This window comes from Condylura cristata, unplaced genomic scaffold (assembly GCF_000260355.1).
Source record: "Condylura cristata isolate star-nosed mole 26May11 unplaced genomic scaffold, ConCri1.0 scaffold00015, whole genome shotgun sequence".
In the NCBI taxonomy this organism is placed as follows: Eukaryota; Metazoa; Chordata; class Mammalia; order Eulipotyphla; family Talpidae; genus Condylura; species Condylura cristata.
The window spans coordinates 289,837-300,833 of NW_004567116.1; the positions used below are offsets into that span (position 1 = coordinate 289,837).

At 71.6% G+C, this 10,997-nt stretch overlaps 2 protein-coding genes across 2 annotated transcripts in view; one reads left to right on the plus strand and one right to left on the minus strand.

Moving 5' to 3' along the window:
• The window catches only part of TPCN2 (two pore segment channel 2), a 27,059-nt gene extending 21,190 nt beyond the window's left edge, over nt 1-5,869 (minus strand). Inside the window, exons 1-2 of the mRNA XM_012725111.1 lie at nt 5,839-5,869; nt 4,859-4,951 (exon numbers count right to left, since the gene is read on the minus strand). Of these exons, the coding sequence (XP_012580565.1) occupies nt 4,859-4,951; nt 5,839-5,869 (124 nt within the window). The remainder of the gene's footprint in view (nt 1-4,858; nt 4,952-5,838) is intronic.
• A 2,647-nt stretch (nt 5,870-8,516) lies between these two features.
• On the plus strand, nt 8,517-10,181 carry MRGPRF (MAS-related GPR, member F). Its single transcript, XM_012725112.1, has one exon. The coding sequence runs from the start codon at nt 8,517-8,519 to the stop codon at nt 9,612-9,614; it is 1,098 nt and encodes a 365-aa protein (XP_012580566.1). The 3' UTR covers nt 9,615-10,181.
• Nucleotides 10,182-10,997: the final 816 nt, after the last annotated feature.

Genomic DNA, 10,997 nt, shown 5'->3' on the forward strand with positions numbered 1-10,997 from the left:
GGCTCCCTCCGAGCATCTCCTGCACGTCTGCTGCCCAGCAGGGAGCAGCGGCCCAGCCAGGGCGGAGGAGGCATCTGGGTCAGGAGGTGGCAGCTGGGGCAGGCCAGGCCAGGAAGGGCGGGGCTGGGGTTTCCCTCCATTGCCTTGGGGGGGCTTCCTTGTGCTCGTGGGGGGAAGCGGGGACGCCAGGGGCAGTCAGGGCCACTGGTTGGCCATGTACATGAGAAAAGCGTCCTTGGCACAGAAACTCCATTCCTTGCCCTGTCCCGGGACAGAAAACAAGCCTGAGATTCCGAAGGGAGCAGTGACCCTTCTCTCCACCCCACCCCCCCACGCCATAAATAAGCAGGGAACCCACCCCAGCCCCGCTGCAGGCTCTGTCTCCCTGGCTTCTGTTGCTGCCCGAAACAGTGGGGACCACGTCCTCCCCACGGTCAGGGACCCCAGCCCCGAGGACTGGGCTGCCCCAGGCCAGGCTGGAGACTCGGGCCAGCCCCAGACCCTCTGCCAGGCAGAGGCGCTCCTGGCCTGGTCTGAGTGCCAGACACGTGCCCCCGGGCGCTCAGGCCAGGAGCCAATCTGGCCCTGATCCGCTTGTTCTGCTGGGAGAATAAGGAAACTCCCCTGTGAGCCTGGGGGCGGGGCGCATAACTCAGGGAGCACCCAAAGGCCCGCAGAGTGTCACCCCAAGCCCGGCCCTCGCTGCTCCAGGTGCGTACTTGTTCCCTCCGGGGTCTCTCAGCAGGCCGGGCACAGGAGCCCCCGGGAGAGGCTGCGAGGAGCGGCTCAGAGACCCACACCAAGCGCTCGCGGTCAGCCCCCGTGTTGCGGGGCACACTGGAGACAGCAGTGCGGGGAAGCCAGGCCTGAGCCCGGCCTCTGCCCTGCCCTGCCCCCCGGGCCTCCCCGCAGCCCCGGAGTAGGCTGTGAGGGCGCGATCCAGGGGCCGCGAGAGGGGCCCACCGCGGTCTTGCCTGCCCACGCTCTTCCTCCTGCCCCACCTGGGAGAAAAATGCTTTAGGATCAGGAAGAACTGGCAAGAGCCTCATCGCCGCCAGACTCCAGCTCCGGGAGCCTGGGTGCCCTCCGCGGCCCTTGGGGAAACTGAGACACAGGGCCGTGTGCTGGGCCCGGTCACAGAGGGCCCAGCTGGGTCGGAGCCTGCATGGAGCGCCCAAGGCTGGGCATGAAGCCGCAGCGGGGTGTTGGTGAGAGAACCCCTGGGCCGGGCCCTGACCACCCTGGGGAGGCCGAACACTCCCGGGCCCGGTGCAGGCCGACTTGCTAACTTGAGTGAATCCGGGGGCCCGGGGGCCTGTGGTGGTGGGCGCCAAGCAGGCAGTGGACAGGGGCTGGGCTGTGGGTGACCAGGTCAGTGTTGCGGTGGGAGGGGACAGGGCTGCAGCTTGGGGGCAGGACTGGGCGAGGCCAGTGGGGACAGGAGCAAGGGCCTGGGCGAGGTGGCGGGTGTGTAGGGCTTGGTGGGGAGGCGGCGGTGGCAGGACCTGACAGATGTGTCCCCGACAGGACCTGGGGGCCTGGAGAGAGCCTCGGCGGTCACACCCGTCCCCCCAGATGTGGCTCTCTCCACCTCCCGTCCAGCACCGGCCGAGGCCTGGCCCCCAAGACGGAGCCTAGCGGCCATGCGGGACAGCAGTGGACAGCACAGGCAGCTGGGCCAGGCCTTGGGCTGCGCCGACTCTGGACACGGGTGTGACCAGGAGCCACGCGCAGGGCCAGCCCGGCCAGGATGGCCACCCCCTCCCTTCCCAAAGCGGTGTCCGGGGAGCCCAAGCGCTGAGAGCTCAGAAAACCCAAGCTTGTGCCCTGGAAGCGGCCGGGGGGCGGCCCGAGTGGGAGCCCAGGGCGCGAGTTCCTGGTTGACCCAGAGCCTCGCGGGACCAGGGAGGTGGGGGCCACTGTCCGGCCTCGCACACTGGCCCCGGGACACGGCGCTCACCGCAGGCCCCAGCCAGGGCGGCTCTGACGGCCACGGGCAGTGGGGTCCCTTCTCGGGGAGACCAGGCTCGGGGCGTCCGTGGCGTCCATAGAGCAGATGCCTCAGCTGCAGCGTGGGGCACGATTCAGCGTGACCCAGACCCACGGTCCTGGCGGGGTGGGGGTCGTGGGCGTCGAGCAGCAATATGCGCCCGGGGCCCTAACAGCCCACGATGTCTGGGGACCCGGCTACATGTCCCCCGGCAACGCCCTCCCACCCATGGGGCCAGGGGAGCAAGGGACCCCAGGGTTTTTGGCTTCTTTGCAAGAAAGAATTCATATGGAGTCAGTGAGTCAGAACCGACTTGGGGCTAGAGGAGGGGTGCTCACCTCAGCTGGCTGAGACGACCGGCTGCCCGGCCTGGTGTCTCTCTCACGCAGGCGCGCGCCCACCTTCAGCCGCCCGCTCTGTTCACTTACCACCAAGCCCTTCCCCCGCCTCAGGGCCTTTGCACCTGCTGCTCCAGACCCTGGGGTGAGGTCTGGCCCCAGCCCCACCCGAGATGAGCTTCCCCAGGAGAGCTGATCCCTCCCTCTGCTGCAAGTCATGGCTTTCTCCACCCCGACAGGTGGGAGCCAGGGCCCGGCCCGCCGGTGGGCTCTCCCCACTGCCCCCGCGGCCGGCACACACCCGCCGCCCACGGCTTTCCCCTACAACCACCTCTCACTCCTTTTGAAAGAAACAAATTTCCACACCAAATAAGGCGGTGGACTGCAGGGCCGCCTTCACACAGATCCCTGGAAGTGTCCCAGGGCAATTACACTGGGAACTTGCCCGGAGGCACCCCCGCCGCCCCACCCGCCTCCCCACTGCCCTCTCCCCTCCCACGTAAACAGCAAACAGCAGCCCAGCTGGGCCCCAGCTGCCCAGGGAGGAGGCCGGGCACCAGCCCTGCCGCGCCAGCTGCCTCCCGCTCGCCCGGCGCCCCAGCGCCCGCACCCCAGAGGCTCCCCCGGCCCCTCCCTAGCACCCAACGCCCCCGAGGCCAGCGAGGCCGCTGGGCACCACCCACCACTTCCAGGGCGGCTTGAGCAGAGCCGTGGGACCCCCCGGTGGGTGGCCCGCAGGGCGGGTGAGGGGCAGCTCCGCATGGCCACGGAGACGGTGACGCGGGCGGCATTTGCTGGTGCGGGGACGCACCCACGGAGGGCACTGGGCTCCCTGGGCCAGAGGAAAGTCAGGGGCGGGGAGCCACTCTCAGCCCCATGGGCGCTGCACCCTGCGGGGCTTCGGCTCCAGGCGCGGGAGGGAGGGGAGCAGCCGCGGCTTGCCTCCTCGGGCAGTGCTGTGATTTTCCACTTGCGCCATCTGATTGCCATTAGGGCTGAAGCAGAGGGAATTCCTGGCTCCAAAAGTCCACAGGGCGCGGGCGGACTCGCAGAGGGTGCCCCTGGGTGGCCTCACACCCCGCTGCCAGCACGCCTCCCCAGGGCCTCAGCCTGCTCCCCGGCTTCCCGGCAGCGCCCCTGAAGGTGCTCAGACACGGCCGGCAGGGCCAGCCCCTCCGGACCCGCCGGCCCTGAACCGCCCACTGGGAGCGGACAGGGACCAGGCGAGTGGACAGCCGGCGCGCCGTCCCTGGGCAGCCTGGCGGAGCCGCGGGAGGCGAGATTAACAGCTGGACTCGGCCCTCGGGGCTCGGGCCAACGTGACGTCACCGGGAGGGATGAGCTCCCGTGAGGCTGGGGGGGCTCCGAGCGGGGCATTCCTTCCCGCCTCATCCCGGCCGGCCGGCCCTCCTCCTCCCCGCCCCGCCTGCCGGCCTGGAATTGGGTTTGGGGCGGTTCGCTCTGCAGGCGGCGGCAGGCGGGCGCCTCCACTCTGAGCTCCGGGCAGCGCCGGGGCGGGTCTGCCGGCCTGTGGGTCAGCAGCCAGCACGACCCCAGGAACCCGCAGAGGAAGAAGGGGGACGGCAGCGAGCTCGGAGAAGCTTGCAGGTAGCAAGGTGGGGGCCGCTGGGCTTCGGAGGGGGGCTGCACGGGTGGGTGGGCGCCGCGGGGTGGCGCCTTCTGGCAGAATCCGAGCAGCCCCAGGGGGGTCCCCGGAGCCCCCGCAGGGCTGCCGCCCTCCAGAGATCCGCCCTCAGGGCCCCAAGCTCCGGTCCCGGGGACAGTGGGGAGGTGGCCGCAGGCCCTGACCTTCTGGCTGTTCCCCACCCTCGAACGTCCTGCTGTGGGTGGGGGCTCTCGCTCTGTCCCCCACGCCCTCGCCAGCTGTCCAAGCTTGCTGGAGGGCGGGCAGGCAACACCCGGCGGGCAGCAGCCCAAGCCCAGCAAGACGCCCCTCGGCCTCACGCGCCAGCCTCACGCCCCTCCTTCGCGAGAGCTGCGCCCAGCCCCCGCGGCCGGGGCCACCTGGGCTGGACACGGGGGCACCAGCCTCACAGGCAGAGCCCAGCCTGGTGCTGGATGTTGGAGACAGAGCAGAGGGCCTGCTGCCCCAGAGAAGCCCCTCAGGGCAAATTGTGAGGGCCCTTCAGGGAGAGCACAGCCTGTCTGTGGGGGAGTGACCACCTGTGAGCCCCCGGTAGCCCCAGGCCAGAGCCCTCCGGCTGCAGGTGCAGTCAGAGCAGAGACAGGCTGGGGGGCCAGCCTGGAGGACTGTGGGGGTGGAAGAAAGGGAGCTTCCTGAGGCCCAGGCACCCCACCTTGGGCTGGTGTTTGGAAGGGCTGTCAGGAGCGAGCAGATCTGTCAGGCGGCAGACCTGACCGAGGCCAGATCACGGCCTGAGCAGCGTGTGGGCACACGCACACTCACGTGCACACGTGCACGCTGACACACACGTGTGCGCACACCCACGCACACTGGCACATACACACGCGTGTGCACACACTCACGCGCATGCATTTGGGGGCTCACCCAGACTCCTCAGCGCTTCCAGATCGCTCTGTGACGGCCTTCTGGCTGCCAGGACAGGACTCAGAGCCCAGGCTCCAAGCCCCGCCGGTGGGCCTGGCCAGGGAGAAGGGCCAGCTCTGTCAGGACACCGGGGTCCTGGCCAGGGGTGGGGCGGAGGGCCGCCAAGCAGAGCGGAAGAGTGGCGTGGGGGGGCCGTGCCAGGGCCATGAGAAATGGGGCAGAGAAGGGGAGTCCGGGGGTTGCAGGGAGGAGCTCGGGCGCCCCAGGGCTGCTGGTGCAGGAGGCGATGTCCAGCTGAGGGAGCCTGGGGCAGCTGGAGGGGCGCCGCGCTGGCGGGGACGCAGCTACACATGCAGGTGTGCTCTGCACACGCGTCAGGACGGCGCCCCTGCGCCCCACGCGCCCCCTGCGCCCCACGCGCCCCCTGCGCCCCACGACCTGGCAGACGCACCCAGGACAGGGGAAGCCTTGCCAAGGCCCCAGCACTGGGCAACGTGGAGTGACGGGTGGGCTCAGGAGCTGGCCCTGCAGACCCCAGACCCCCAGCAGCCCGGGCGGCGCCAGGCTTGAGGAGGTGGGGCGGCGCCGGCGGACCTCGCAGCCAATCCCGTGCGCCCCTCGGCCCCGCCCAGGCTGGAGGGTGTGCCTGGAGGCTCCGCCCACCGCTAAGGAAGGAACTGGGGGTTGGGGGGCCGCCTGCGTGCTGCCCGGAGCTCCGCCCCCCCGCCCTGCAGAGGCCCTTCTCAGGCCTGCCCCGGGCTCCCCAGCAGCACAGCGGCCGATGGGGCCTGGCGCGGGGCGAGGGTGGCTGCCCACCGGCTCTGTGGGGCTGGAGTGACAGGTCTCTGCCCCGGTCGCTGCCCCTCCTGGCCGGGCACCAGCCCGGGCCTCCCTGCACGGGGTGAGGCCGGCCACTCTTCAGGCCCCAGGGGCCTCCGGCCGCCAGCTGCGGGAGCTGGGCGCACAGACCCCGCACAGACCCGGGGGCTGCAGAGCCCCGGCGGGGAGCATGGCCCGCCCCACCTGGGGCCCGACAGCGCCTCCCTGAGCCTGGGGGCGCCCCCGGCCGCGGGCCAGTGGGAAGACGAGTGTAGCTAGCTGCCTGCACACGGCAAGGGTGCTGATGATGACCCCACTGTCCTGCCCGGCAGGCGGCTCCAGGGAAAGACCTTGGCACGTTACAAGCAGGAGAGCCTCCTCCAGGAAGCCTCTCGGATCTCGCCTCCTTGGCTCCCCGCTCTGGGACTGGCTGCTGGGGCCGCGCAAGCAGGGGCCCAAGCAGTAGTAATGCCCCGAAGGCGGCTGGGTCCAGACCAGCGGGGGGGGGGGTGTCACCAGGGTGCCAGCAGCCAGCACCCGCCCAGGGGCCTGAATCTCGGGGCCACACGCTCATCAGCCTTTCCTCAGGCACTGCCGAGGGCCACAGGCCTGGAGCCTGGCCGGGGGCGGGCAGTGGACAGAGGTCAGGAGGGTGGGCGGTGGCGCCCCTGATGCCCGCTTTCTGCCTTTGCCAGGTGGCGCGACCTGCGAGCCGTGAGAGCCGAGAGCAGCAGGCGCTGGGCCTGGACATGGCGGGGAACTGCTCCTGGGCGGCCCAGCCCGCAGGCAGGGGCGAGGCAAGTGTGGCTGCGGTCTGCGGGCCGGGCGGAGCGGCGGGAGCAGGGCCTGCACCCCCCCCCACGCCTCACCTTCTGGTAGCTTCCGGCCTTGGGCTGTGTGGCCCGGTGCCCGGGGCCCTTGTCCCCTGACCTGTCACTGACCTTGGAAGCCTTGGTCCTTCTCTCCCTTGCCAGGAGGCCCTGGGACGCACCTCCTAGGTGACCGGCCCCTTCTTCTCAGAGGGCCTCGAGGACCCTGGACCCCCCGCCCCCAGCCCAGGGGAACACGCTCGAGGTGGGAGGCCCCTCGAGTCAGCCGCCTCAGAAGAAACTGAGGCTCACACCGGAGCAGTGGCCGGGCCGGGCACGCGGGTCGGGTGCAGCGGGCGCCTGCCTGGACCCTGCCAGCTCCCGCCACGCCTGCGGCTTCGCTGCACTGCCCGCTGCCTGGTGGCCTGAGGCAGCGACTGTCTGGGGCTCCAGAAATGGGGGGAAAGGAGCGCCCGGGAGGCTGTGCAGGCGTGGCCGGCGAGCGCCTCGCGCCGGGGTGACTCACCCGGCCTCCCGCTCCGGCTCCCGGGGCCTGGCCGGCTTTTCCGGCCACGTGTGAGAGGCACTTTCCCCAGCCACACCCAGGCCCACGCCCTCCCGACGCCCCGTCCTGGGGGCTCGCAGCGCCAGGCCAAGGCTCTCCTTCCCTGCCACCAACAGGGCCCCTCCGGGGCCGGCCTCTGCCCGCCGGGCCAGCCGGACAGTGCGGGCCTGCCTGCGAGGCCTCTGGGGCTGGCTCTGTTTTTGTTGGGGGGAGGCCAGGGTGAAGGGCACTGACCCCAGCCTGAGCTCAGGAGAAGGCCGGCGGGGCCGGGGAGGGCGAAGGCCAGGCTCCCGCCCGGGCAGGCAGGGTCGGATGGGTGGTCTCCGTGGGGGGCGGTCAGGGGCCGCGCTGGCCACCTCTGTGGCTTGAGTGAGGAGCCACAGGGACAGCTCCCGGCCGGGGTCAGCTTGTGGACGTGCTGTGTTTGGCCCACCGGATGCGTTTCCAGTGTTCGTGTTTAAAGGTCAGGGTAGTTCACACTGGGGTCTAGAGCGCTGGCTCCTCTGGGGAGGGAGAGCGGTCAGCTGCCCCCCCAGCGGCCCCCGGCATCCAGAGCAGTGCCCACATCACCCGCTCAGTGTGCCGCTGCCCCCAGCCAGTCACGCTCGGGCTGGCCCTTGGCCTACTGGCCTGGACCCCGCAGCAAGACTGATGCCAGGCAGCCTCAGCCGGCGGCCAGGTCCAAACTGCCGGGCTTGCCCAGCCCGGTGCCCAAGCCGCGCAGGCCTCGGCCACCGCCCGGCGGGCCCCAGGCCCAGCAGGACTGCTGGTCACCCCGCCCTGCCCGGGATGGGCGGCTCCTGCTGCCGGGGCCACGGTCCACTTCGTGTCGCTGTTTCTGTAACTCGCAGGGACTTCACTGTTTTCAAATAAATATTTCCGTGTGAAGGTCGCGAGTGTAGAGTTTGCCAACGTGGCTCCAGGGCCGCCCCCCGCGGCCAGCCTCTGGCCAGGCGGCTCTCCGTGGGTGTCTCGGCAGACAGACCAGCCTCCCGAATGACGTGCAAGCGGCAGGCACCAAGCCCCTGGCCCCCACCTGAGAACAGGCCACGCTGGCACCCGTGGGGCGTTCCCCGCGGCACGTCCCCCCAGGCTTCACGCTCTCCCACGCCGGCGCTGGCCCAGGCCCCGCCCCCGCGGGCTCCCACCCCGTCAGAGCGCAGTCCCGGTCCCTGTACCCAGAGCTGCACCTCGAAAAGCCTCCGCTGCCCTCCCCGGTGTGGGCGTTCTGACCTGTCTATCCAGACAGGTGGTGGCCAGGGCCCGGGGCCCTCACGGGGCCGCAGCTCTGGGCTCTGGGACGCGGCGGCGGCCCGGAGGGGTCAGGGGGCCTTCTGCCCTCACAGAGGAGCTGTGGCGTGTCCAGAGCCACTGACTGCAGCAACACCAGCCACCTGGGAGCCACGCCAGCCACGGGGTGGGGCTTGGTGCAGGGCCAGATGCGGGCCCAGGGCAGGGCACAGGCATGAGGCGAGGTGGGGGCCAGGCGGGGCCCCGGTGCGGGGCGCCAGTGCAGGGGGCCAGGCGGGGCCCCGGTGCGGGCCGGCCCTCACGGCTGTGTCCCCCCTCACCTGCGCAGACGTGTCCCGGCCGCGGCGAGGTCCTGGAGCTCTACAGCCGAGGCTTCCTGACCATCGAGCCCATCAGCCTGCTGCCCCCGCCAGCCGTCGTGAACTACATCTTCCTGCTGCTCTGCCTGTGCGGGCTGGCGGGCAACGGGCTGGTGCTCTGGTTCTTCGGCTTCTGCATCAAGAGGAGCCCCTTCTCCACCTACTTCCTGCACCTGGCGGGCGCCGACGCGGGCTACCTCTTCAGCAAGGCCGTGTTCTCCGTCCTAAACGCCGGGGGCTTCCTGGGCGCCTTCGCCGACTACGTCCGGGCCGTGTGCAGGGTCGCGGGCCTGTGCACGCTGGTGGCCAGCGTGGGCCTCCTGCCGGCCACCAGCTTCGAGCGCTGCGCGTCCGTGCTCCTCCCGGCCTGGTTCTGGCGCCGGCGGCCCCGGCGCCTGTCGGCCGTGGTGTGCGCCCTGCTCTGGGCCCTGGCCCTCCTGGTCACCGGCATCCACCACTACTTCTGCGTCTTCCTGGAGCGGCAGGCCGCGGGCAGCGCCTGCAGGCACATGGACACCTTCCTGGGCGTCCTGCTGTTCCTGGTCTTCTGCCCGCTCATGCTGCTGCCCTGCCTGGCGCTCGTCCTGCACGAGGAGTGCGGGGCCCGGCGGCGCCAGCGCTCGGCCAAGCTCAACCACGTGGTCCTGGCCACGGACTCCGTGTTCCTCGTGTCCTCCATCTACCTGGGGATCGACTGGTTCCTCTTCTGGGCCTTCCAGATCCCGGCGCCCTTCCCCGAGTACGTCACGGACCTGTGCCTGTGCGTCAACAGCAGCGCCAAGCCCGTGGTCTACTTCCTGGCCGGCAGGGACAAGTCGCAGCGGCTGTGGGAGCCGCTCAGGGTGGTCTTCCAGCGGGCCCTGCGGGACGGCGCCGAGCTGGGGGAGGCGGGGCCGGCCACGCCCAACACGGTCGCCGTGGAGATGCAGTGCCCCCCGGGGAACGCCTCCTGAGCCCCTTCCGCTGGACACAGGGACAGGCCCGGGGCCCGCGGGCCGTGTTCCTGCTGGCCAGCCCAGTCCCGCGCACCGCCTGACCCCTTGGTCAGCCCCCTGAACGCCACAAGGCCTGCACCACCCAGCAGCCCCCCGCCTGCTGCGAGACCCCGCGCTCTCTGTCCCTCCGAGGGGACACGGGCAGAGCTGACCTCATGGTGCTACCTGGGACGGGTGCCCCTTAACCTGCCTCGCAGCTCGGTCTCTACGAGCCACGTCCCTGCCCCCGTGACCAAAACCGAAGTGACTGACGGGCGTTCCCGGCCCAGCGCGCGCTGAGACAGGGAGGAAGCCGCGGCCGCAGAGGGGGCTCTCCTCTGAACCCCGGCTTCTGCCGGCCGCTCCTGGAGCCCGAGCCTGGCCCGGCTGCTGCCCGCCTGGCCCCAGGCTCCTGCGCACCCGCTGGGGGCCTCTGGCCCAGAGCCCCCCAAAATGGGCTCTGGCTCAGGCCCGGCCCCTGGCCACCAGCCAGCACGGCGCCCAGCACAGCCAGGGGACGTCTGACGTACCCCAATAAACGCTTCCCTCCGCGCGGCAGCCTCTGCCTCTGTGCTGCCGCGGCCCAGCGCCCAGGGAGCAGCCCGGGGCAGGGAGCCCGGGAGCCTCCGCCCCGCAGCCTGCGCCCTCCCGCCTCGGTCTCCCTCTCCCGCTGGCCTGCCTGCCCCTCGGGCCGCCCCTTCCAGGGACCTCGCCGGCCCGTGTCCTCCGCCGTCTGCGGCCACGCAGAGGCTCCGCTCCCCCAGGCTTCACCCCGCTGCGCGGGCACCGCCCTGGCGGGTCCTGCCGCTGCCCGTCTGGAATGCCCCCGCGACCCAGCTCCCCGGGGCAGGCGCCGACCTCCCGTGCCAGCGCCCAGACGGGCTCAGCAGGGGGCCGGAGCCTCCCCCCAGGAGGGCCCCATCTCGGACCCCACCCCTCTGGGGGCCACCCTGCGGACACTTGCTTTCTGAGCGGCCCACGGAGACACCGAGGCAGGGACACTGGTGGCCGGGAGGGGGCGGGGCCGCTCGAGCTGGCAGCGGCAGCAGCCGGGATGTGACTGCCGCAGGCAGACCCTGGGCCCGCGCGGCTGGAATGCCCCCGCGACCCAGCTCCCCGGGGCAGGCGCCGACCTCCCGTGCCAGCGCCCAGACGGGCTCAGCAGGGGGCCGAGCCTCCCCCCAGGAGGGCCCCATCTCGGACCCCACCCCTCTGGGGGCCACCCTGCGGACACTTGCTTTCTGAGCGGCCCACGGAGACACCAAGGCAGGGACACTGGTGGCCGGGAGGGGGCGGGGCCGCTCGAGCTGGCGGCGGCAGCAGCCGGGATGTGACTGCCGCAGGCAGACCCTGGGCCCGCGC

Coding starts and splice junctions, on each gene's coding strand:
- MRGPRF (XM_012725112.1), top strand. CDS start 8,517: ATGAGGCGAGGTGGGGGCCAGGCGGGGCCCCGGTGCGGGGCGCCAGTG.